General features: G+C 41.4%; 1 protein-coding gene across 2 annotated transcripts; it reads right to left on the reverse strand.

The window, feature by feature from the left end:
- Nucleotides 1–5,083: 5,083 nt before the first annotated feature.
- Nucleotides 5,084–25,251, reverse strand: LOC121284201. Of its 2 annotated transcripts, none has more exons than XM_041199460.1 (6): nt 25,179–25,251; nt 24,431–24,778; nt 23,613–23,720; nt 19,323–19,427; nt 19,175–19,211; nt 5,084–5,164 (listed from the first exon to the last, which is right to left on the reverse strand). In XM_041199460.1, exons 1-6 carry the CDS (start codon nt 25,222–25,224, stop codon nt 5,128–5,130), a joined length of 681 nt encoding a protein of 226 aa, XP_041055394.1. In that variant the 5' UTR covers nt 25,225–25,251; the 3' UTR covers nt 5,084–5,127. The 2 variants fall into 2 exon arrangements, with proteins under 2 accessions (XP_041055394.1, XP_041055403.1); XM_041199469.1 differs by lacking the exon at nt 5,084–5,164 and adding an exon at nt 6,766–7,049.
- Nucleotides 25,252–26,256: the final 1,005 nt, after the last annotated feature.

Below are 26,256 nucleotides of genomic sequence, written 5' to 3' on the forward strand. Positions count from 1 at the left end.
AAGTAAACTTGCAAGAAACATAAAAGCAGACTGTAAAATCTTCTATAAGTATGTAAAAAGAAAAAGATTAGTGAAGACAAATGTAGGTCCCTTACAGTCCAAAGCAGCAGTACTTATAATAGAACACAAGGAAATGGCAGGGCAATTAAATAAGCACTTTGGTTCTGTCTTCATGGAGGAAGACACAACTAACTTCCCAGAAATACTAAGGAACCAAGTGAGAAGGAGGAATTGAAAGAAATTAGTATGACTAAAACAATAGTGCTGGAGAAATTAAAGGAACTGAAAGCCAATAAATCCCCAGGGCCCAATAATCTACATCCCAGGGTATGAAATGAGGTGATCATGGAAATAGTGGATGTGTTGGTTGTCACCTTCCAAAATTCTGCAGATTCTGGAACAGTCCCAGCAGACTGGAGAGTGGTGAATATTACCCCACCATTTAAAAAAGGGAGGGAGAAAACAGCGAAATGCAGACTGGTTAGTCTAACATCAGTAGTAGGGAAAATGCTAGAGCCTATTACAAAGGATGTGATAACAGGGCATTTAGAAAATATCAACAGGATTAGACAAAGTCAACATGGATTTATGAAAGGGAAATCATGTTTGACAAACCTACTGGAGTTTTTGAGGATGTAATTAGCCGAATAAATAAGGGAGAATCAGTGGATGTAGTGTATTTGGATTTTCAGAAAGCTTTTGATAATGTCCCTCATAAGATGTTAGTGTGCAAAATTAAAGCATATGGAATGGGGAATAGTATATTGGATTGAGAATTGGTTGTCAGACAGGAAGCAAAGAATAGGAATAAATGGATGTTTTCAGAGTGGCAGGTGGTGACTAGTGAGATACCACAGAGATCAGTGTTTGGGCCTCAGCTGTTCACAATATATATCAACGATTTGGATGAGGGAACCAAATGTAATATTGCCAAGTTTGCTGAAAACATAAAACTTTGTGGGAATGAAGAGGATGAGGAGGGTGTTAAGAACTTCAAGGCAACTTAGACAGGTTGAGTGAGTGGGAAAATACATGGTAGATGCAGTATAACATGGATAAGTGAAAAGTTATCTACTTTGGTAGGAAAAACAGATTGGCAGAGTATTATTTAAATGATGATAGATTGGGAAATAGCTATGTACAAAGGGTCCTGGGTGACCTTGCACACCAATCACTGAAAGCAAGCATGCAGGTGCAGCAAGCAGTTAAGAAGGTAAATTATATGTTAGCCTTCATTGCGAGAGGACTTGAATACAGGTGCAAGGATGTCTTACTGCAGCTGTACAGGCCTTGGTGATACCACACCTGGAGTATTGTGTGCAGTTTTGGTCTCTTTACCTAAGAAAGGATATACTTGCCATAGAGGGAGTGTAGCAAAGGTTCATCAGACTGATTCCTGGGGTAGCAGGATTGTCGTATGAGGAGAGATTGGGCTGACTAGACCTGCATTCGCTTGAGTTTAGAAGAATGAGAAGGGATCTCATTAAAATGTATAAAATTCTGACAGGGATGGACAGACTGGATGCAGGGATGATATATCCTCTGGCTGGAGGGGGGTCTAGAATAAGGGGTTACAGTCTCAGGATATGGGGTAGACCATTTAGGACTGAGATGAGGAGAAACCTTTTCACTCAGAGGGTGGTGAACCTATAGAATTCTCTACCACAGAAGGTTTTGGAGGCCAAGTCACAGCATATATTTAAGAAGGAAATAGATAGATTTCTAGACTCTAAAGGCATCAAGGGGTATGGGGAGTGTGCAGAAGTACAGCGCTGAGATAGAGGGTCAACCATGATCATATTGAATAGCAGAGTAGGCTCACAGGGCTGAATGACCTACTCCTGCTCCTATTTTCTATGTTTGTATGTGAGAAAATGGGACAAAAAACATTGAGTAGATAGAAAGTAAAAATAAGAGCAAGGTAGTAATAATAGAAAAGAGAATGGGGAAAAACAGAATGGGATAAAAAGAGAAAACAGGAACAGAAATAGTACTAAAACAGAATTTTAAGTAAAAAATGTTATGTTTCTTTTTGTGTTTCGAGGTTAATATTGTAGTCTATATTTGATCTCAGAGTTTCTTTATCCATGCAATATTGTGGCTTGATTATGGGCAGAATTTTCACCTTGACGGGCAGGCCTGTGCCTGACCTGCTCGAGCGTGTAATGATGCGCGTTGATGTTGGCTGACGTCAATGTGCAGTTGCGCGATAGTTGGGTTCACGGGCACGCTGCCAGCTAAAAGGCCTGTTAAGGCCCTTAAGTTATCAATTACTGTAAATTTTTCACTGCCCGCTCAACCATTCAGTTGGCAGGCAGATGAAAAGGCCAAGTGGCCTTTGCACTTTTTGGAAACCTCATCCATGGGCGGGATGAGGTTTCCAAAAGCAAATAAATATAATACAAAAACTTTATTTTTAGATTAAAAACTTGTCCCTGCTCATGTGACAGAGTCACACGAGGAGAGTTTTTTTACATTTTTATGTTCATTAATTTTCTTTGATATCTCTCCATCTCCCTGAAGCAGCTCTGTGCCTCAGGGAGATTATGCAGTGCTCAATCGCGTGCATGCATGAAGTTCGCACTCAGCCTGCTCGCCCTTCTCCCCCCACCCCCCCCACCCCCGCACAGGCAGCGCTCAGCATTGCCGCTCTTGTTTCATGCTGGGTGGGCCTTAATTGGCCCGCCAGTGTGAAATCACGGTGCAGTGCTGATTGCAGTCGGCGGTCAGCTTCCTGACTGCCTCCACCTGCTCCCACTGATCCTGCACACCAACGGCAAAATTCTGCCCTATGTTTTATTTGGCTTGAGCTAATAAAATGAGACTAGAGCTTCCAGGATTACAGTCTGAAAGTTAACACAGCAGGGAAGGCAGTACTGAATTGTACAGGTTGCAAGAAGAGGGAAATGGAGGCGAGGGGGCAGGAAGCATGTGGGTATTAAGAAATTAGCCATCATGCTGGCACTAGCTGTTGGAGCTTAAATTGGAGTTCAGTAGCTCTGTCAGTGGCAGGGACGGTCACCAGGGCTGTAAACATTTACGAAGTGAACAACTCCTTTTTTACCTGACCTAGTTCTGACACCCATCATATCAATGCCCTCAAACTGTAAACTTCATTGCTAAGATTACAAAGACCAAAATCAAACATTTTACCTCTCTACTACAGAAGACTCCATTCTTGGTTTCACAAATTGTTCCATGACTGTTATAATTTTACAAATTACTCTGGTGCACACCGCTGGTTCCCATCTTTTTGTGTTTGGTTATCTATTCTAGTGCTCCTACAAGATGGTTCCCCATTGGGTTGCAAGTTGAGAGGCTGCTGAATTTCTGCCGTGGGCACTCCAAGTGTTCTAGGTGGGTGATCTTCTGGCTGTTGGGGGCCTGGTTACAAATCAGTGAAACTTGAATTCTGACTGATCAGTCTGGTACAGCTGGGTGACTGGCACCAACATGTATACGTTTGAGGAACTGGTGCATAGAGGGTGTGCTGTCACCCCAAGGAAAAAATCATGTGTGCCTCTCCGATACTCTTTTTTCGAGAATAGAGTTCAGGTGCTCTGGAAGGCTCTTGAAGACCCTACTCACACTCTCCTTTATGTTTTGTAAGCCAGACAATATGCTGTACCCAGAGCCAAGATGACAGTGGCCAGGATTTCTCTTGAAACAGTCAGATCTGTCAACACTGAGGGGGTTTCATCATTGTGGGTCCCCTAACAATGCTCATAGAGCTGACAACTCACTCTGTTCGATTGCACGGTTCTGATACCATGAGCTGGATTCCTCCATGCTCTCAGATATTGTGCAGCAGTTCACTAACATGCATCCCAGTGCAATTAGAACTTCCCTGCCGATCTTGTGTATGTAATGTGTGTCCTCTGCAGCAGAGATAGGATGCGAGCTCTGTCTCTGGTGAACTGCTTCCTCAGTCATCCAATGCCACTGCCCTTGCCTCTTCACACTGGTGCTGAGTTCATCTCCATATGTAGATGGACACTCTGAACAGTCTCTGAGCTGGTTTGTGCAAAGGTAATCTTGAGTGACCTCCCCCTTTCTGTTTCTTCTTCTTTTCTTAGGCCTGTGTCAAGCTTGTAGACATGAAATCGAATGCAGAGAGATGTATTTGCATTTGTTGCTATTGGGAAGCATAGGCAGGCAAGTGGCTTCCGAAAGCAGCTGCAACCTGTCATGGAGCTTTTGTATGAGTGAGATTTAAGAGATCGGAATGAGAAGATGGCTCTAATCCATGCTGGATCTGCCCTCCAGACTTATTAGATGCCATAATCCTCAAACGTTCTCTGTCTATATCCATAGCCTGCTCTTCAGAGGTAAGGACAGCACATGGATGAACCCTGGACCTCCTCCTGAGTCTGCCTGCTCCCTGTTATTGCCAATAGGGAATTCACCAAGAAATCCAATAGGGAACACGACCTTGCCCTGTGAAAAAGATGAGAGTGTGTCAGTGTTAGAGCAGCGAGAAGTTTTGAGGACACACATGTCAGGGTAGACTGTTGTCACTGATATATGAAATATGGCAGAGGTCTGAGGAGGTGAAGGATGTAATGGTGAAGAGAGTAACAGATGCAGGATGTGGTACACTATAACCTCTCTGGTCCGGAATGCTTGGGAGCAAGTAATTTCTAGATTTCAGAATTTTCTGGATTATAGAATGTCATCAGAATGCCTAACCACAAATGTGTGAACCAGAAAACACCATCGATATAGATATTTACCTGAAGCATAAAACAGTGATAAAACATTATAAAGCAGTAATAAGAATTGTTTTACTTATCCAAACACTATATCTGTTCTGCTCCCAAAGTACTGTACTAAAATGAAGCTCAAAGATTTTCTGGACAACTGGTGTTTCCAGACTTTGAATTTCCAGACTGGAGAGGTCATAATGGTTTTAGGCGATGAATCGTGCTGCAGTGATTAAAGGAGTGTACTGAAAATTGAGGGAGGGAAGGGCGGTGAGTGCTAAGGCAACAGGTTAAGTAGAGCCATCAGAGATACAAGTTAGGAAGCTTACCTGAGTTATCTTGGTGAGGTTATTGAACTTTCTACTACCTTGTAGTCATACCCTGGAGGGTTGTGATGCTTCTGACAATGACCCTCTCTGTCCACTTATGCCTGGCAGTTTGCCTTTATATCTTCCTGCCACCTGGAGGATAAATATTCCTCTTCTTGTTAACCTCCTCCATCAAGTTCAACACAGAAAAATTCAAAGGGGTACATTTTGGTAGGAATAATAGGGAGGTCACTTATTACTTGGAATGTGCAAGTCTAGGTGGGGTGGAGGAACAAAGATCCCAGTTAGAGTATAATTACACCAATCACTATAAAGTTGCACCACAAGTTAGCAAGGCCATAAAAAACAAACCAAGCACTAGACTTTATTTACAGAGGGATAGAATTGAAAAGTAGGATCAGTATGCTAAACCTGTATCGAACCTTGGTTAGCCCAGATAGTGCACTGTGTGCAATTCTGGTTGCCATATTATAAAAAGAATATAGAGGTAGCGGAGAGAATGCAGAGAAGATTGAGGAGGATGATACGAGAAATGCATGGGTATATGTATCAGGAAAGGATTGACATGCTGGGTCTCGTTCCTGTTGAAAAAGAGGTGACCAAAGAGATGTCTTTAAAATTATGAAAGGGTTTGATAGAGTGGATTCAGAGAGAATGTGGGGAGGAGCATAATTAGACGCCACCAATATAAGATAGTTACCAAGACATCCAAGAGGGAATTCAGAAGAATTAAGAATGTGGAACTCGCTACCACAGAGAGTAGTTGAAGCGAATAGTATTGACACATTTAAGGGGAAACTAGACAAGCATTTGAAGAAGAAGGGATGGTTAGGATGATAGATTTAAATGAGAAAGATAGGAGGAGGCCCTAGTGGAGCATAAACACCAGTATGGACTGGTTAGACTGAATTGCCTATTACTGTGCCATATATTCTATGTAATGCTATGTTATACCTCAGAAAAATGGAGGAGGCGGGCCTTGCTGTTTCTGCTGTGCCTGCCATTGTCTACAATCATTGGTTATAGTTCTCTGCAGCCAAAATGCACTATCCCTTTTAGAGTTGCAGGATGCCTTTAAATGGACACCGATATAGATGCTCCCATTGGGGGAGATGCCCATTAACAGCGCAATACCTATTTCATTTTAATTCACCACAAATAATCAATTTGGGGCCAGTGTTGCGTCCATGTGATTGGGCACACAGTTTGAGTGGAATGGCTGTTCTGCACTAGTTTCAACTCTGTAATGTTAGATTATACTCAGTGCATGCAGTGAGACTCTATTCAACATTACAGCTGCTCAAAGAAATGAAGATCGATATCTTATCCTGCGATCAACAGAGGTTAGTTTTTCAACCAAGCAACTGACTGGAAATGAAATATGTTTTTTTAAAATAAAATACAAGAAATAGTTCTTTTCATTTCAATTATTATTATTTTAAAAACACACAAAATCACTGCTTTTTCAGCTGCAAAGTAAACATTTTACACTTTCTGTATGATACAAACTGCAAACAACAGAATAAGCGAAGCCAATATTACATAGTAAACACAAGGGAGACAATGTTTTACATCCATCATTGTAACATTTACCTGAAGAGTGTTTTGAAATGATCACAGGCAGGAAAAGTCCAGCTGGTGCATCAAGCCTGCCCCACTCACCATGATGTCCAAACCATCATGGTTAAACAACTCTTCGTAACCCCCTCCCCTCCCACCCCGCCATATCCCACTCACTCCTGGGACCATGTAATCTCGAAGGAAAAGCAAAGATTGAAGCCCCGAATGCCTTTAAACCTGCTAGGAGTTACTCACAGATGTGTATACTCTTTCATCCCAGTTTTCAAAACCAAAAGAAACAGAATGGTAACAATATAACAGGGCAAAAGGTAGATGAGACTGAGTTCAATAGTATAAAGTTCTGACTGCAACTTTCAAAAGCACAAAAACGTTTGCGATAACATTCCAGTCCTTTCTCCGCATGTCGGTCTTGTGATGTTTTTGATGTGTTAATTACCTGGAATAAATGTAAACACAAAATATGGAATAGTAAACCATGCTTCACTAACAACAACAACTTATATTTATATCGTGCCTTTAACGTAATGATATGTCCCAAGGGGCTTCACAGGAGTTTTATAAACAAAGTATTACACCGAGCCACACAAGGGGATATTAGGTCAGATAGGCAGGTTGTTTGGAATGTTTTAAAGGAGGAAAGCGAGATAGAGAGGTAAAGGGAGGGTATTCCAGAGTTTGGGATATAGGCAACTGAAGGCACGGCCGCCAATGGCGGGGCAATTAAAATTGGGGATGCAAAAGAGGAATTAGAGGAGGGCAGATATTTCAAAGGGGTGTGGAGCAGATGAGGTGTGGCAGGGTGGGGTCAGGCGATGGTACAGAAGTGCAAATAGGCTGTCTTAGTAATGGTGTGGATATACATGAAAGAAAAGAAAAATTAGGCAAGATAATTCAAAGAAGAGCAAAAAGTAGATGCACCTTCTGAACAATCTTCTTCCCCATGAGTGAAATTTGACAACCTTTTTAATTTTTGGAAGTGTTTCATTTCTTAATTCTTCCATGAGGTGTGGGCAGTGCAAGGCCAGGATTTGTTGCCCATCCCTAATTGCCAATTGCCCTTGGATGAAATGGCTTGCTCGGCTATTTTAGAGAGCAGTTAAAAATCAACCACATTGCTGTAGTTCTGGAGTCACGTGTGGGCCAGATTGGGTAGGGACAGCAGATTTCCTTCCCTAAAGGGAACCAGATGTTCTTTTTAAAAATAACAATCAATGATAGCTGTCATAGTCATCATTGCTGAGACTAGTTTTATATTCCAGATTTGTTAATTGAATTTAAGTTCCATCAGCTGCTGTGGTGGGTTTTGAATCCCATCCCAGGCTCCCTTCTTTTCCTCCTCCTTGTTTGGCTGTGTGGTAATTATGGTTTTATTTAGTGTGTAATATACCTTTCAGAATAATGCTTGTTAAGGGAGATCACATAATCTTTAGTACCCAATAGGAGAGTAGCATGGGCTACCTCAGTAGTTAGCAGTCAGTAGTGTAGAGATAGGGTTTGAAGTGAAAGCACACATGTAGTTGCTACTGAGTACCTTTGTAAATAAACTTAAGGTTCCCACCTAAGAAGCGTCTGCTGATCAACTCTATCAATAGTACCCACTCGGCCACCACTCACAACAGGCTGCAACAGGATTTTTTAAAGGATGTGCTTGCCAATAACTGTTTGTATGTTGTGATCATAAAAGACACAATCAGAAAAATTGTCTCTATTTCAATGGCTTTGTAATGTAGAAGGTACAGTGATACAAATGAACAGCTATTTTTGACTGTGATTTCAAGTCATTGGAATGTGGCTTTTATCTTTTTAAAAATTCAATTAGTGGTTTCCAGCTAGTAAATTCATGAAGTCATTTTTTATAAAGTATGATTTCACAACAAACTTGGTGATTGCAAAGGGATTTGGAATGTCCTGAGAACATGGTTGAACAGTATATAAATGTCAATTCTTTCCTTTACTGCACCAATTATCTGCCTTTATAAACCAAAAATATAGCCGTGGTAATCCTCTGTGTAGAACTGAGAAAAATATAATTTCCACTATCCACACTGAGAGTTTGGAAACAGCGAATTCAATGAGTAGAGCCTGTGGGTTGTAACTGCAGGCTTATCGGTTTCAGTCTGAATAATTATGTCTCTATTGCACTTACTTCTTTTTGATGCAGTGAAGAATTCTCAAAAGTAATGTTTTCCAGTTCTTAGTATTAGTCAAAATATTTTTCATTTTAAAGGGTACTTAATGTTTCAAATATTTATGCACATGACAATGGAATCAACAAGTTAATCAGTAAAAGCACTTTACATAAATGATAAATGGACCTGTTTGGGGATTATCAGGAACTAGGAACTAAATTAAAGAACAAGTCCTCAAGGGTTATAATCTCCAGGTTACTACCCGAGCCATGTGCAAATTGGCATAGGGACGCAAGAATAAGAGAAGTAAACACGTGGCTAAAGGAGTGGTGCAGCAATGAGGGGTTCCATTTCGTGGGGCACTGGCATCAGTATTGGAACAGGAGGGATCTGTATGGATGGTCTCCACCTGAACCAATCTGGGACCAATGTTCTAGCGAAAAGGGTAAATAGGGTCGTCAACAGGACTTTAAACTAGAAAGTCAGGGGGGAAGGGAAGGGTAAAACTCCAAGAATTATGACTAACGGGAAACAAAGCAGCAGGTTATCGTGTGTGGACGGGGGAATGCATTCAACTTCATGGAAAATTATGAAAAAACTGAAAAGAAAGGAGAGCACAGGAGAGGGTATTAAATTCTGCGGAACACAAAATAGGACAGAGTGTATTGAAAGGGCTAGGAATCTAACTTCAAGCATATCAAATAAAGGGACGACAATGAGAAAGGGGACGGGAAATACAGGACTGAAAGTGTTGTATCTGAATGCACGCAGTATACGAAATAAGGTAAGTGAGCTTGTAGCGCAGATTGAAATTGGCAGGTATGATGTGGTGGGCATCACAGAGACATGGCTGCAAGGGGATCAGGACTGGGAGCTAAATATCCAAGGATATACATCCTATTGAAAAGATAGGCAGGTTGACAGAGGGGGTGGGGTTGCTTTGTTAGGAGGAAATGAAATGAAATTGATAGCAAGAAACGACGTAGGGTCAGATGATGTAGAACCTGTGTGGGTAGAGTTGAGGAATCGCAAAGGTAAAAAAACCATAATGGGAGTTATGTACAGGCCTCCGAACAGTAGTCAGGATGTGGGGCACAAGATACACCAGGGGATAGAAAAGGTGTGTAAGAAAGGCAAGGTTACAGTGATCATGGGGGATTTCAATATGCAGGTAGACTGGGAAAATCAGGTTGGTAGTAGATCCCGAGAAATGGAGTTTGTGGAATGTCTACGAGATGGCTTTTTGGAGCAGCTTGTGGTGGAGCCCACTAGGGAACAGGCAATTCTAGGTTTAGTGATGTGTAATGAGGCAGATTTGATAAGGGAGCTTAAGGTGAAGGAACCCTTAGGAGGAAGTGACCATAATATGAAAGAATTTTCTCTGCAATTTGAGAGGAAAAAGCTGGAATCAGATGTAACAGTATTATAGTTGAATAAAGGCAACTACAGAGGCATGAGGGAGGAGCTGGCCAGAATTGACTGGGAGATGAGCCTAGCAGGAAAGACAGTGGAACAGCAATGGCAGGAGTTTCTGGGAGTAATTTGGGAGACACAGCAAAAATTCATCCCTAGGAAGAAGAAGCAGACTAAAGGGAGGACGAGGCAACCATGGCTGACAAGGGAAGTCAGGGACAGCATAAAAGCCAAAGAGAAAACATACAATGCGGTGAAGAGCAGTGGGAAACCAGGGGATTGGGAAGCCTACAAAGACCAACAGAGGAAAACTAAAAAAGAAATAAGGAGGGAGAAGATTAAATATGAGGGTAAACTAGCCAGTAATATAAAAGAAGATTGCAAGAGTTTTTCTTTAGATATGTAAAGGGTAAGAGCCAAAAGTGGACATTGAGCCGCTGGAAAATGACGCTGGAGAAGTAGTAGTGGGGAACAAAGAAATGGCGGAGGAACTGAATAGGTACTTTGCATCAGTCTTCACAGTGGAAGACATGAGTGACATCCCCAAAGTTCAAGAGATTCGGGGGGCAGAGGTGAGTATGGTGGCCATTACCAAGGAGAAGGTGCTAGGAAAACTGAAAGGTCTGAAGGTGGATAAATCACCTGGACCAGATGGATTACACCCCAGAGTTCTGAAGGAAATAGCTGAAGAGATAGTGGAGGCGTTAGTGGTGATCTTTCAGGAATCACTGGAGTGAAGGAGGGTCCCAGAGGACTGGAAAATCGCCAATGTAACCCCCCTGTTTAAGAAGGGAGTGAGGCAAAAGACAGGAAATTACAGGCTGATTAGCCTGACCTTGGTCGTTGGTAAGATTTTAGAGTCCATTATTAAGGATGAGATTTCAGAATACTTGGAAATGCATGGTAAAATCGAGCAAAGTCAGCATGGTTTCATCAAGGGGAGGTCATGCCTGAGAAATCTGTTAGAATTCTTTGAGGAGGTAACAAGTAGGTTAGACAAAGGAGAGCCAATGGATGTTATCTACTTGGACTTCCGGAAGGCCTTTTTGACAAGGTGCCGCACAGGAGGCTGCTCAGTAAGATAAGAGCCCATGTTGTTAGAGGCAAGGTACTAGCATGGATAGAAGATTGGCTGTCTGGCAGGAGGCAGAGAGTGGGGATAAGGGGGTCCTTCTCAGGATGGCGGCCGGTGACTATGGAGTTCCGCAAGGGTCAGTGTTGGGACCACAACTTTTCACTTTATACATGAATGGTCTAGATGAAGAAACTGAGGGCATCCTGGCTAAGTTTGCAGATGATACAAAGATAGGTGGAGGGACAGGTAGTATTGAGGCGGGGAGGCTGCAGAAGGATTTGGACAGGTTAGGAGAATGGGCAAAGAAGTGGCAGATGGAATACAATGTGGGGAAGTGTGAGGTCATGCACTTTGGTAGGAAGAATAGGGGCATAGACTATTTTCTAAATGGGGAGAGAATTCAGAAATCTGGAGTGCAAAGGGACTTGGGAGTCCTAGTCCAGGATTCTCTTAAGATAAACTTGCAGGTTGAGTTGGTAGTTAGGAAGGCAAATGCAATGTTGGCATTTATTTTGAGAGGACTAGAATATAAAAGCAGGGATGTGCTGCTGAGGCTTTATGAAGCTCTGGTCAGACCTCATTTAGAATATTGTGAGCAATCTTGGACCCCGTATCTCAGAAAGGATGTGCTGGCCCTGGAGAGGGTCCAGAGGAGGTTCACGAGAATGATCCCAGGAACAAAAGGCTTAACATATGAGGAACATTTGAGGACTCTGGGTCTATACTTGATGGAGTTTAGAAGGATGAGGGGGGATCTGATTGAAACTTACAGAATACTGAAAGGCCTGGATAGAGTGGATGTGGGGAAGATGTTTCCATTAGTAGGAGAGACTAGGACCCGGGGGCACAGCCTCAGAGTAAAGGGAAGACCTTTTAGAACAGAGATGGGGAGAAACTTCTTTAGCCAGAGATTGGTGAATCTATGGAATTCATTACCACAGAAGGCTGTGGAGATCAGGTCACTGAGTGTATTTAAGACTGAGATAGATAGGTTCTTGATTGGAAAGGAGATCAAAGGTTATGGAGAGAAGGCAGGAGAATGTGGTTGAGACACTTATCAGCCATGATTGAATGGCGGAGCAGACTCGATGGGCCGAATGGCCTAATTTCTGCTCCTATGTCTTATGGTCTTATGATTCCTTTACTATAAAGCATGATAACATTTATTTTAATTGACAACCTGAGTGAAAAAATATCTTCAATGGTCTAGTGAAGGGGTGTTTTCAGGTTTAAGTGAGAAGGAGATTGGTAAAATATTTAATGATATTTTGATCTAATTTCTAAGCCCTTTTAGCAGGCCTTCGCTCTTTCTAAGCTTTCTTTCTGTGGAATGGTGGTACACTGACTACTTTATTCATTAAAGAGAGCAATCAAAGTCTTATAAAATGCTGGAAACTATTCAATACCGTTGAGGTTTTTCTCTCAATTTCATATCAAGATAATGAGTCATTTCGAGAAAGTGGGACTAACTATAACTGATTTCACTCAACTGCAAATGGATGTTTTAAAATGAGTAAAGATAACAACCAAAATTATTTTAAAATTACCTTGTTTCATCATCAAAAATCAACATCTCTCATCACCAAAACAAGGTTGATACTCGAATGTTAAAAAATGGACTTTACATAGAGCTTAATGTACACTTGGAACACAGGCACAAGAGGGCAATGTTTATAAGCTCCCCATTACCTCAAGAAATCAGGTGGGTATCCAATTAAAATGCTGCATTCAGTACATTCAGTGGTTGCTGAATATAATTACCCTGAAATCATTGTGCTCAATCCTAACTAGCTATTTTACTGAATTAAGGAAAGTTATGCACAGCCAAAGTTTGACAGTTCACCAAAAAGTGTGATTTATTTCAATGTGTGTCCAATAATCAAAATGGGCAGTCAACACAAAAATCACCCTGGAATGTGTTCCTGCCCCTGTAAAACATTCATAACACTAACTTATGTAAACATGGTAGAGGACCAGATGGGGTGGTGGCTGTTTTTGTTTAAACCTCTACACAATCCTTAGCCGCTGAAAACAAATGATCTCCTACAGTGCCATGGATGAGTTATTCTGTACAAGATGCATGTCCCATGGTTGAGATAACCCATCGAGTGAGACCACTCATGTATCTAATGTGAAAAATTGTGTCAAAGTTGATCCCAACATGACAATGTAATAAGTGATTTTGCAATATACAATAATCAGTCTTTCAAGTCAGATATCAGCAAATCAGAAACCAATTTTTTCAAAGATGGGAAACTATAGATAATAGTTTCATGTATAGAAGACCTTATCATTTCAGAACATTTCAAGTTGATCCATACAATTAATTACACTTTTGAAGTTACTGTAATGTGAGAAAATGGGACCTAATATATTAGGTAGATAGAAAGAAAAAAGTGAGAGATGCTTTTAAGAGCAGCTCCGTTTTCTGTTGTTGAATTATGCATTTTTTGCAAGCTGCTATCTTATAACTGTCTCCTTTGCAGCAAAATTAGTTAATGGAAAAAATTGCAGCTACTCAAAGAACAACTGTTTTAACAGACTGGTTCTTGTAATGGTAAAAATAAAAGCAAAATGGTAAAAGTAGAAATGAGAAACGGGAAAACAGAGCGGAAATAAAAAGGACAAACAAGAACGGATATAGCATTAGAACTTTAAGTAAAAATTTGTTCTGTGTTTTAAATGTAGTTTGAGATTAGTATTCTATGTCCGATCTCAGAGCTGCTTTATTATTATATCACAGTGTAGTTAGTTAAATATACAATCAAATATAAAACACTTTAATTAAATTTGTCACTCAGGTGCCATTGTTACCTTTGAATATATAATGGTTATGTGTATCTCATTTCATTATGATTAAAAAATTAATTAAAAATGCTTTCATTATTCTCAGAAAATTGGAAGAATCAAGAATTAGGTATTGGTCTTAGATATTTTGACATACTGATCTCAGGTTTAATAGTTTTCACAGTGGGTGGAAATGTATCTAAAGCATAACAGAATCACACAGGAAATTTTGAGTAGAAAGAAGTCATCAAAGCCAGGGGACCCATGCTGACACTAGCTCCTGAAGCAATTACTTTTAACTACCAATTATTATTATTATTATTATTATTATTATTATTATTATTGTAAAAGTATTAGCTATAAATTATTGCTCCTCATGTTTAGGCTGGTATCCCAGAGGTCTTAACAATTATAATTCCACTACCTTATTGTTCCTTAATGCTCATTAAAAATAAAATCCAAGCAATGGAAGGTGATTATGAGTGATTTCAAGAAATTTTTGCATATCACTGTCCCTCCCATTAGAAAGGCATCCCTTGAATGGATGGGTTTCAGTGCTCACAAGATGATAAGCTTGGACAATGAATCATCAATATAATGAATATTAAGAAATAGCCTGTCAGCTCTACAAGGTTACTGCAAAGCACTTTACCTGTCTTTTAATAATAAATTAATATGATGGTTTAATTGGTATAAAAGACCACCTTTAATTTAATAAAGCAAGTGTCTTAAGCGCAGCTGCACTTATAAGCTGAAAACATTGTAAAAGAGCATCAATGGATTGTCACTCAATTTTATTGTAAAATACTTTGATAAGCTTTTGCAATTATTCTGACATGTATTGAGTTGAGATAATGTTAACCTGATTTGTAAGATTGAATAATAGGTTGCATGTTTTTTTTAGATAAACTGGATACTGGCGCAGAATTTATTGAATTTAATGACGTTTCCTGTGATAACAACATAACTTAGGATTCTCTTAATGATGGAAAACGCCACCACAAAATTGATATATATATCTACCATGATCTGATTCATGTGAAGGTGAAGAGCCAATAGAACAAAGTGAAAGGCTAGGAGGGAATGTGAGGTTAGGTTTTAAAATCCTATAAATTGTAGGAGTGTTTAAACCTACAGCGGGAGGAGTTCTACATTTTTAATGACAGAAAACAATAGTTAATAAAAATAATATCCTATGCTTTCCTAATTGCTTGCTGTATCTGCGTTCCTTGTATGAACACACCCAACTTTCTCTGACCATTAACATTTACAAGTTTCATGCCATTTAAAAAAATATTCTGCCTCTAATGCAAGTATATCCTTCCTTAAATATGGAGACCAAAACAGCACACAGAGGGAGAAATTTAATTCCCTCCACTGTGGCGAGTTTGGTGGTGGGGGGTGGGGGGCATTTAATCAGGTGGGAGAGTGGCAGGTGGGGATGCCACACCTCTGTTTCGATTAAGTCATGGAGGACCTCTCGCTGTGCAGGAAGCTTTAAAAGTAAACCCTGACGTGTTTTCTTGCAGATTTCCAGGAGGGGTTCCTCATTCAAAGGCACTCGGAAGGGAGGTTCCGCTGAGAGCCACACTGCCTTCCCTTGCTGCCAATGTTCCTTCTCACCCTCCCCTCATGACCTCCACCTCTCGGCTCTGATTGGCCAGCAGCTCTTGGTGAGTGTGTCTTCCTTGATCTGGGGTAAGGTCTGCTACTGCACAATTAGGTGCTGACTGGCATTTAATTCAATGGGTTTTCCTGAGACTCTTACCAAAAACCCTGTCACCTCCACTATTCCAGTATTCCAGGTGTGGTCTCACCGAAGCTCTGTACAATTATGACAAGACTTCTTTATTCCTATACTCCAATCTCCTTGCAATAAAAGCCAACATACCATTTGCCTTCCCAATTGCTTGCTGTGCCTGCATGCTAGCTTTCTGTGTTCGTTGTACAAGCATATCCACGTCTCTCTGAGCATTAACATTTACAAATTTCACAGCATTTTAAAAAAATTCTGCTTTTCTATTTTGAATAACCAAAATAAATGACCTCACGTTCCCACACGATACCCCATCTGCCATCTTGTTGCCCATTCACTAAACCTGTACATATCTTCTTGCAGTCTCACTCTGCCTTCCCCATAGCTTGCATTCCCACATAGTTTCGTATCATCAGCAAACTCAGGTACATTACTCTCTATCTCTTTGTCTAAGCTATTAATACACATTGTAAATAGCCGAGACCTCAGCTCTGATCCCTGCGGCACTCCACTAGTCACAGCCCGCCAACTTGAAAATGCCACATTTATGCCCATTCTGAGAAACAGCCATTTAGTTCAGCAAACCCATTTCTCCCAATGATCACGCACTATTTGTTGAATCTTTGACTCCACCAAACTCACGTTCGCTCATGAGGAAAGGTTCTGAAATGTTGATCCCTATCCCTAAAGATAAAACAAGCGAATCTTCAGGACATCTCTATAATTATATATTCCATATTATTTAGTTATGAATGGTTACCATCCTGTTCATACTGCATTTCTACAGAAGAAACATAAGAACCGGAGTAAGTCATTCAGATCCTTGAGTTTGTTCCGCCTTTAATTAGATCATGGCTGATCTGCACCTCAACTCTATTTATTTGCTCTCCCTTGATACAATAATGTAATATGTATCTCTTAATTTCAGTCTTGAAGATCCCAGTTGATCCTGCATCTACAGCTTTGTGAGAGCATTCGAGAGTTTCGTATTTCTATTGTAATTTGTGTGAAAAATTGCTAGAGGTCTCCTAATGACTGCTCCTGAGTTTTATTATTATGTTCCTCCTTTATCTGGATTTCCCCCAACAGAGGAAAAGGTTTCTCTATAACTCCTCTATCAAACTCTTTATCATTTTAAACTTCTCATTAAATCACCCCCAATCTTCTAAACTCAAGGAAATACAATTCACTTTTATGCACCCTGTCCTTCTAATTTAATTTAATTATGGGGCAGCGGTGGTGGCAGTGGTGTGGTGCTATTGTCACTGGACTGGTATTCCAGGGACCCAGGGTAATGTTCTGGGGACCTGGGTTTGAATCCCACAACAGCAGATGGAGAAATTTGAATTCAATAAAAATATGGAATTAAAAATCTGATGGTGACCATGAAATCATTGTCGATTGTTGTAAAAACTCATCTGGTTCTCTAATGTCCTTTAGGGAAGGAAATCTGGCATCCTTACCTGGTCTGGCCTACATGTGACTCCAGACCCACAGCAATGTGGCTGACTCCTAACTGCCCTCTGAACAAGGACAATTAGGGATGGGCAATAAATGCTGGTCTAGTTAGTGACCCCCACATCCCATGAACAAATAAAAACAATCCTTCATGTACTGTGGCATCTACGTTTTACTACCTTCAAAGCTATATCCTTCCTCATGTTTGGTGTCCAAAATTGAACACAGTACTCCAGATGAGGTCTGACCAAGGCTCTGGAGCAATGACATATGCATTCTCACTTTTCTATTCTAACCTAAAGGCCAGACAGTACAAGAACCAAAGATAAATTGCACCATTGTTGTACATGGACAGTGAATGTAATTAACTGTTCCAAGGCATTTGTCAATACACTGTACTGTATTCTAACATTCACAACTAATTATCAAACTTCATATGGTACATTAGTAACACTAAGTTAGCTGCAGAGAAGGGGATGTGAGATGGCTGGGGCAACGGAAACAAGGTGAGTCAGAGAAAAACAAAAATGGAAACACTTCCATTTGTACAGCATATTTGTCACATCTTCAGGAATTAACATCCAATAAATTAATTTTGAAGCTTAGTCACCATTAATATGTAGAGGTATTTGGCAGGCATTTTGCACACACCAAGATTCGATCAATAGAAACTAAGTTAATGCATTCCCACATATACTTTTTATGATCTGGTCAAATGACACTGCTGTTTGCAAATTAGCTGGCTCATTTCATTATAGCAATAATTCCTCCTCCTTTGGGGACCACGGACTTCCATGGGGTTGGTCCATGATTATGCTTGGCAAAGTACTGCAGTATGGCTGACCAGGAAACTCCTGCCCTTTGCCACCTTCCATCAAGCACACGGGACGGATTAACCGGCTGATAATCAGCCAGTTTGGCCACATTATGAACACACCATGGCCATCAAGTCCGGAGGTAAGGATGTGAACCCGGACTCTCCACAATGACTATACTTCAAAAGATACTAGATTGGCTGAAAAGCGTTTGGGACGTCCTATGGTCAGGAAAGGTGCTATATAAATATCAAGCCTTTCCTTTTGGTGTTGGGTGAAGGTGTCTCTGTTCTTTTTGAAATCTGTGACAGGAGGACCCACCTGAACATGGTTGAAGATCTGATCCAAAAAGTAATGGGGACTCTCTCAGTACCACCAGCATCAAGAACTCCCGAGCGTTCAAGACCGAGAGCAAGGCTTTACTCACACAATTCTGTAGCTCAGAAGTGACTCCCCAGTGTCCTGGTGAAATATTTATCCCTCATCCAGATTATCTGTCACGTTAGTGTTTTCCGGCAAATTGGTGATCGCATCTCTCACTATAACAGTGACTGCACTTCAAAAGTAAGTAACTGGTTGTAATAGGTTTGCAATAGGACGGAGCTGGTGTTCAGTTAAGACAGGACCTGGACAAACTTAAACAGAGGCACAGTGTAGTTTGACCTGGGATTAATTTGCTTGTCAACACAAAACAGTGTTGTTGAGCGGATCTTGTCCTACTGAACCTATGAGCTCGATTTATCTTCGTCCTTCTATGTCTTTGTTAAACTTCTGAAGTTAGTGCCATTGGCCGACAGACCTACTACCCCAACTGGCCAACCAAAAAACCGACCCCGATTCTGTTAAAATATTGCTGCGTATGTAAAGAAGCTGTCAGCATGTCTAATTCATATCGATAGTAGGATCTAAAACAGCAATGAGCAGGAATTTCTCTTCCCTTTCGCGTCCATTAAGAAGTTAGGGACAATAGGGGAGGAGACTCTCTCCAATTGTTCGTAGGGTAAAGGGCAGACTTCTGTTAATGAACACAACTGAAGCGACACAACGTTGACCCCACATTTGGTCAGATCACCACTGCTACACACCCATCCCACTGGACACCTCCCTGAAAGCAAAAGTTGTCTTTACCTTTTCCGAAACTGGTGGGGACATCGCCTCCGGGGAACTGGACAGCGAAGAGAAACAGGGAAATGGCGAGTAAATAAATACTGCAATGATTCATGAAATTCAGCAATGCCGATACTAACATACTTTGGAAAGTAACATCGGGACTTACTCTTACTCTTCTTTCTACGGTGGATGACAATAGAAACGATGGAAATCAGCAACAGGAGGTTGCAGGCAATCAATGAGCCCCAGATAGTCCAGCTGCACACATACCCTGGAAGAACAGCACAACTGCACATCAGCAATCTTTGGTCATGGAACACAAAGTAATGGTCATACCTATGCACAGGACAAAGCAAGCCGTGTTACTGGGCAAATCAAATAAAACATTCCCCACAACACAGAAGTGATCCCATGGCTTTTGGATAAGAGGGCTTTGAACTTCGTCAGGGGTGAGCGGCCGGATCAAAATGGTCTTTTCCCAGTCCTGTAGGTGCTGAATTCTAACTACAGCTCAGCATTACCTGATCAGATGCCGCGATCCTGTCACCTTTTACACCACTGCTTTCAGATATCAAAGCCAGCCATCCCATTCAAATTTTAGACTGTGGGCCAGCGCTGTTTCATTCCACATACAGATTGTCTTTTTGGGGGGTTCTTGTTAAAGCTAATCTTGGCTGTAATTTTATCACTACTGGAATAGAACATTTTAAAACTCAACTCCTTGGAACTGAAATGTCTTAAAGGTTTTGTCATCAACACTGAGGTCTTTACGTTCATGATTTTTAAAAATGATCCTGGGAATTTGTATGATATATATCCTTTTTAAAATATTCGTTCATGGGATATGGGCATCGCTGGCTAGGCCAGCATTTATTGCCCATCCCTAATTGCCCATGTTCAGAGGGCATTTTAAGAGTCAACCACATTGTTGCGAGTCTGGAGTTACATGTAGACCAGACCAGGTAAGAGCAGCAGATTTCCTTCCCTAAAGGGCATTGATGAACCAGATGGTTTTTTTTTAAACATAGGAAAATACAGCACGAGAGAGACTGGCTATTCCCAAACATTAATGTCTCTCAGTCACTAGCCCCCTCAAATACATACTCAATTCTCCATTGATTTTTCCTTCTCCATATTATCTCCTCTGTGGCCTCACTATCATTTGGCGCTGTCGCCATTGGTTGGATCAAGACTCGATCCTGCGCTTTCCCTTTCAGATTAAGCCCGTGTCCCATGGCTCTAGATGGTCTGTCTATCTGTTGACAGATGAAGCTGTCATGTACATGGGCCTGTTGACTGTCAGGGACAAGATGTAAGCAAGTTAAAGAGAAGGAAAAAAACAAAGCTTTTGGTAACAAGGCCCCTTCACGACTTCAGCACATCCTAAAGTATTTTACAGCCAATTATGCACTTTCAAAGCGTGGGCACTGTTGTAATGTGGCGACACTGCAGCAAGATCCCACACACAGCTTTGAAATAAATAACCATTTTGTTCGTTATAGGTGTTGGTTGAGGGATAAATATTGTCTATGACGCCGGGAAGAACTCCCCCGCTCTTCTAATGGAGCCTTGGGATATGTAACGTGCACCTGATAGGGCAGGGGGACATTAGCTGAACGCCTCACTCCAAAGGACAGCACCCCCAGCATTGCAGCACTCCTGCACTGGACCACATGCTCAGATTCTGCAGAAGGGCTTGAACGCAAGATACTCTGATGCATGTCCTCACCGAGCCAAGGCTGCTGATCTGGTCTGGCGAGTTCCTGCTTTGTACCAAGAAGCTTTTCTGCCACTCGGTGTAACCTTGCATTAAGAGAAAGAGTTACAACACACGGTTTCTGCATTTTATGAAACTATTGACTGAAATCTGAAAACGAACGCATAAATCTTGGAGATAGCCAGCAGCTGGGCTGCTGAGAGAGTTCTATCCACTCACTAACCTAGTGTGTGTTTAATTCACTCTGCAGCCTATGGCGAGCCAGATGATGATGTGGGTTTATTCCCCCCCCTCCACACCCCGAGTGGTTTTTTTTTGTGTCTCTTGTTGATTATTTTCAGCCAACAGGTTCGCTTTTAATTTTTCTTTACATTTTCGGAAGAAATCTTGAACCTAAAGAAATATTGTGCCACTGTTTTCAATTTGCACTGCAAACTGTATAGATTACCACCCCCCCACCCCCCACACCCCCTCCAGATGCATGCACGTGGATTTGGATTCAGGAATTCACAATTGTGTTTTTATTTTATTCCTATCAAATGAAAACAAGTTCAGACTGGGTTCTGACCAAGGGAGATAACTCCTACATGGTTAACCCTACCCCACTGCCTTCACAGATGCTCCCTGACCTGCGTTTTCTGTTTGAGTTCAGGATGGTTGCCTTTGTCCTTGTTCATTCTGCCAATACACCAAATACCAATGAATTTTGAAATGTAACGATTCGTTTTATAAAGATGAATTTTAAAACGAATGATACTTCGTGTAAAATTGGACAGCCTGAGGGGAACTTCTGCAGTTCATCAATCATGTCCGAGAGCATTGAAAGAGCGCCCACTGCAATTTTTAAGAGGGCGATGGTCTCTTAAGCATTAGTGTAAAGGATGACCCCCTAGGCCGTGGGGATCAATGACGTCGTTTTTTTTTTACTTGAGCAAAAGGCAACACAAACACGATGGGCTGAATGGTCTCCATCTGCGGGGGAAAGCTGATCTGTAAATTGAAGGGCGGGTTTATACTGCAAATCACGAGGGCTTCCTGTGAACAAAGCACCGGGAGTCTCATTCATCTTAGCAAAAAAATCCTCCGCCTCAAATGTCTCAAGGAAAGGGACAAGGGAGCATCCTTTGCATTTGCCACAAGCCCTGTATCAGCTTCCTGACAAATCCGCGGCCATTTACTGAATTCATTAAAGATCGGAGGTAACAGGTTAAAAACGCTCACACCATAACTTAAAACCAATGTATTTGCATGTTAAAAATTTACTACATTTATCGCACTGCTGTCAAGTCCAACGAGAATAAATAACAACAACCTGCATTTATATAGCGCCTTTAAGGTGCTCAAACTCCCAAGGAGATTCAATGGAGCATTATTAAACAACAGCTGACACCCAGTCACATTAGGGGGTATAAGCGCAGGTGACCAAAAGCTTGGCCACGTTTTTTTTAGGATTGCTTTAAAGGAGGAGAGAGTGGTTTAGAGAAGGAATTCCAGAGCCCATGTCTAAGGTTCACTAAATCAATCCCTGGGATGGAGGGATTGTCCGACTGGGCCTTTAATCTCTGGAGTTTAGAAGAATGGGAGGTGATTTCATTCAAACATACAAAAATTCTTACAGGGCTGGACAGGATAGGTGCGGGAAGGGTGATTCCCTTGGCTGGAGGGTGGGGGTTCGAGAACCAGGGGACACAGTCTCAGAATAAGGGGTAGGCCATTTAGGACTGAGATGAGGAGCAATTTCTTCACCCAGAGGGTGGTGAACCTTTGGAATTCTCTACCCCAGGTGGCTGTGGAGGCTCAGTCACTGAGCATGTTCAAAATTGAGATCGATAAGTTTCTATATATTAAAAGTGTCAAGGAATAGGGGATAGTGCAAGAAAATGGTGTCGAAGTAGATGATCAGCCATGATCTCATTGAATGGCGGAGCGGGCTCGAAGGGCTGAATGGCCTCCTCCTGCTCCTATTTCTTATGTTTAAGAGGCTAGTCACACTCCCTAATAGTTGTCTATAATATGTAGAAAGGCTTCACATTTAATATATATTATATTATATACATTAATACAAACCCTTCAGGATTCACTCAACTCTACATCAAAGTGAGAAAACTTTGCCAGCACTTCATCGGTGGGTGTGAGGATTTTACACAAACGGAATAACTCAGAAAAACAGCTCAATCTAGCGCTTGACCTGGGCTGACTACCAAACAAACCCAGCGGACTGTTTCCAACAACACTCAAAATAACTTAAAAAAACCAGTAAATGCTGGAAACGGTCAGCCAGTCAGACATGGCGGGAAAAAGAGTTAAGGTTTCGGCTTAAAAACACAAAACGCTGGAAAAACTCCGAGCTGAGCACTCCAGGCGATTCCCTCTCTCCCCAGTTGCCGTCAGACCTGCTTGGTTTTTCCGGCGTTTTCTGTTTGTGTTCTCAGAGTTCCAGCATCCGCAGTATTTTGCTTTTATCTTAAACATTCCTGGTTGATGACCTTTCGTCAGAGGACCGAAAAAAAAAGTGAATGCAGAGGCAGATTCAGATCAAGCGGCTCCAGAAAAAACAAATCTGCTCTATATGGCAAGGTTGTGTCAGAATCGAACCATTTTAAACCAGGCGATCAGTGCGGACAGTTTAATAACCCTTTGGCATTTAAATGAAAAGCAACCCTATTTATCAGTCAGAAATATTTCATGGGGAGACAGTCCCTCTCAGATAAGTTTAATGCGGTTTGCAATTTATCTTACCGTTACTATCCGCTTTCTTCTTGCGACGAGTGTTCGGGTACTGGTCGCGATAGATTGTGCGGCCTTTTGCAGTTGGAGGCGGCGAAGTCACTTGCTGTCTCGCTGGAACTGAAATAAACAGCGTTTTGTGAGCCTTTCTTTCTAGGTTGTTCTATATCCGAGCGCCTTCTGTCAATCAAAAGCGAACAACTGCCAAATAGAAACGAGGATCATTTAAATCAGACCTGATGGTGCCAATGATTTATTACAAATCAAATTCTGACTTTGTTAGATAAAAGCAAAAAAACTGCGGATGCTGGAAATCCAAAACAAAAACAAAAATACCTGGAAAACCTCAGCAGGTTTGAACTGTGATCTTTTCCGCAGATGCTGCCGGGACTGCTGAGATTTTCCAGGTATTTCTGATTTTGTTAGATTTGAGAACGGCAGCAAATTCTGACTTCTCCAAGAATCCACAGCCAGTAAGTAGAACAATATGAACCAAAGACAACCTTTCTAAAAGCGGATCACAAATCGTTAAGGGAAATCGGTATAGTCTGAAAAGTGCAGCTTCGGAAATGATTAATAATTAACAATTTTGCAAATGGTAATTACCCCAGAGCAAACATTTCCAAAACAGGGATATATGAAATCACGAGTGAGCCGCTGTCTGGTGGCCTCTAAGCTGAATCTGCCCTTACATGTTTTTTTTCAAGTTCTGATGACAGGTTAATCCTGCATTTCTCCACGGGTGCTGCCTGATCTGCAATATATGTAAAATATTATGCTCCTTTTGGTAATGTTGCAGTTCACATCGCCCAAATACGAGATCTGCTTACCTACGGTCACCACGCTTCCATCTCCCGTGTACGCGGCTTGAGATTTGGTGATGAGGCAGATGTAGGTGCCTTTGTCGGAGAGTGTCAAGTCCTTGATCGTTAACCTGAACTGTAGTCGAAAGGTGTCTCTGTTCACAGTGAACCGATCAGTCATTCCAACTCCATTGACCTGCTTATCCAGGACATTGGCCGACTTCAGAAAATGCCCTGTGGAGCTGTGGTTGAATTTGTACCAGAATACGTCTTCGAGTGATGCCCCTTTCAAACTGCAGGTGAGTTCGATCTTATCGCCTTCGGTCGCCAGTACTTCCCTTGGAGTCTGGACTAAGGCTGGCTCCGGGTGGGCACCTGGTCAGATAAATGCACATGTGTTTCTTTTTCCATAAAATATCAGCTCATTTTAACATCCCTTTACTCCCTTTCTGTCTTTCCTTCCACCGGATAAGCGAATACAGATTAATTAGAAACATTCAAAAGAGAATTGGATGTATACTTCAAAAGCAGACATTTACACGAATAGTGGGAGAGAGCAGGGGAATGGGACTAATTGGGTATTTCTTTCGAAGAGCAGGCACTAGTACGATAGGCCGAATGGCCTCCTCTGCAGTATGATTTTATGATTCGACAGCCGAGCCTGGCACTCATCCAGTCCAACAGCTGCTCAAAACTCGCTCAAGCAATAATACCACAACAATATAAAATCCAGCCGTTTCATACAATGCAACTTGTCAGCTCTAAATGCACTTACATTTTATCCAAGAGCTCAGAATATAAATATATCCAAGAAGTTTCATTTTGCCCAAGGGTCAAACTGCTGTTCACTGAAGACTAGAGGAGGAAGTTCCGCTATAAGAGAGATACTAGCCGCCCCTCTGTAACGCGGGGGCTCCCTGACACTCGGCACCACTCAGCTGCCTGCTCAGCGGCACGTCATTCACACATAAGGGGTTTATATGCAAATAGCACTGACAAGCGAAAATCTGGACAGCAGCTTCGGTGCCCCAAAACTACTCTCAGGACAACAATCTGACCAGTGGTGCAAAACGTTAGCCTTCCACATTCAACAGTTCCGTGTTTCAACAGGCCATTCATTGTTCGACATTTGACTTTAATGAACATTACAGAACATGAAAGAGATAAATGTTATTGTATGATCCCATCATTGACATTCCTTTCACAGGCAGCTCTTCACAGTTAATATTCATTGATTGTGTTCAAGGACTTCAAGATGCACGTGAAAAACTTGAATATGATTGCACTTTTTGTGATAGCCATTTTGAAATATACTTTATTCGTAAAATATCTGAATGAATATTATAAAATATTTTTTAAAATAATCATATTCGCAGCATAATGACTAAATAACAAAATGTTGTCCCGATACACGTTTACGATAATCATCGCGAGGATGTATCTGGGGGCTTAGCCGTCTGTAAATCCCAATACTTCATTCTAACACCAGGGTAAAAATACTGTGGATGCTGGAAACATGCAGTGTAAGCTGAAAAGAATGCTGTCAATATTCAACATGTCAAGCAGCATTTCTCCACATCTCTCTACATGCTGCCTGACCTGCTAAGTACTTCCAGCATTTCCTGTTTAAATTGCGTTATTCTGACCGAACTCACATTTCGAATCTTCGATGCTCCTTTGAGGACTCTGAATAAATACTTTGGAAGGTTTCAAAGAAGAACAAACGTTTGGGGCATAGGAGCTCAGAAAACAACAGAACGGGGAAAGTCAGACATCCGGACTGTGTTCTTTTAGCGTAAAATATTTCAAACCATATGCATGAATAATATAAACATAGCGGGATTTAGCCGGTT

Source organism: Carcharodon carcharias, chromosome 1 (assembly GCF_017639515.1).
Source record: "Carcharodon carcharias isolate sCarCar2 chromosome 1, sCarCar2.pri, whole genome shotgun sequence".
Lineage (NCBI taxonomy): Eukaryota > Metazoa > Chordata > Chondrichthyes > Lamniformes > Lamnidae > Carcharodon > Carcharodon carcharias.

Bases quoted from the DNA above. Each gene is read 5' to 3' on its own strand.
- LOC121284201 (XM_041199460.1), bottom strand. From the start codon at position 25,224: ATGAAACTTCTTGGATATATTTATATTCTGAGCTCTTGGATAAAAT. The intron at 24,779-25,178 runs GTAAGTGCATTT...TTATCTGACCAG, and splicing joins TCTGAGCTCTTGGATAAAAT to GTGCCCACCCGGAGCCAGCC. The intron at 5,165-19,174 runs GTAAAGACAACT...TTTATCCTCCAG, and splicing joins CCCCACCAGTTTCGGAAAAG to GTGGCAGGAAGATATAAAGG.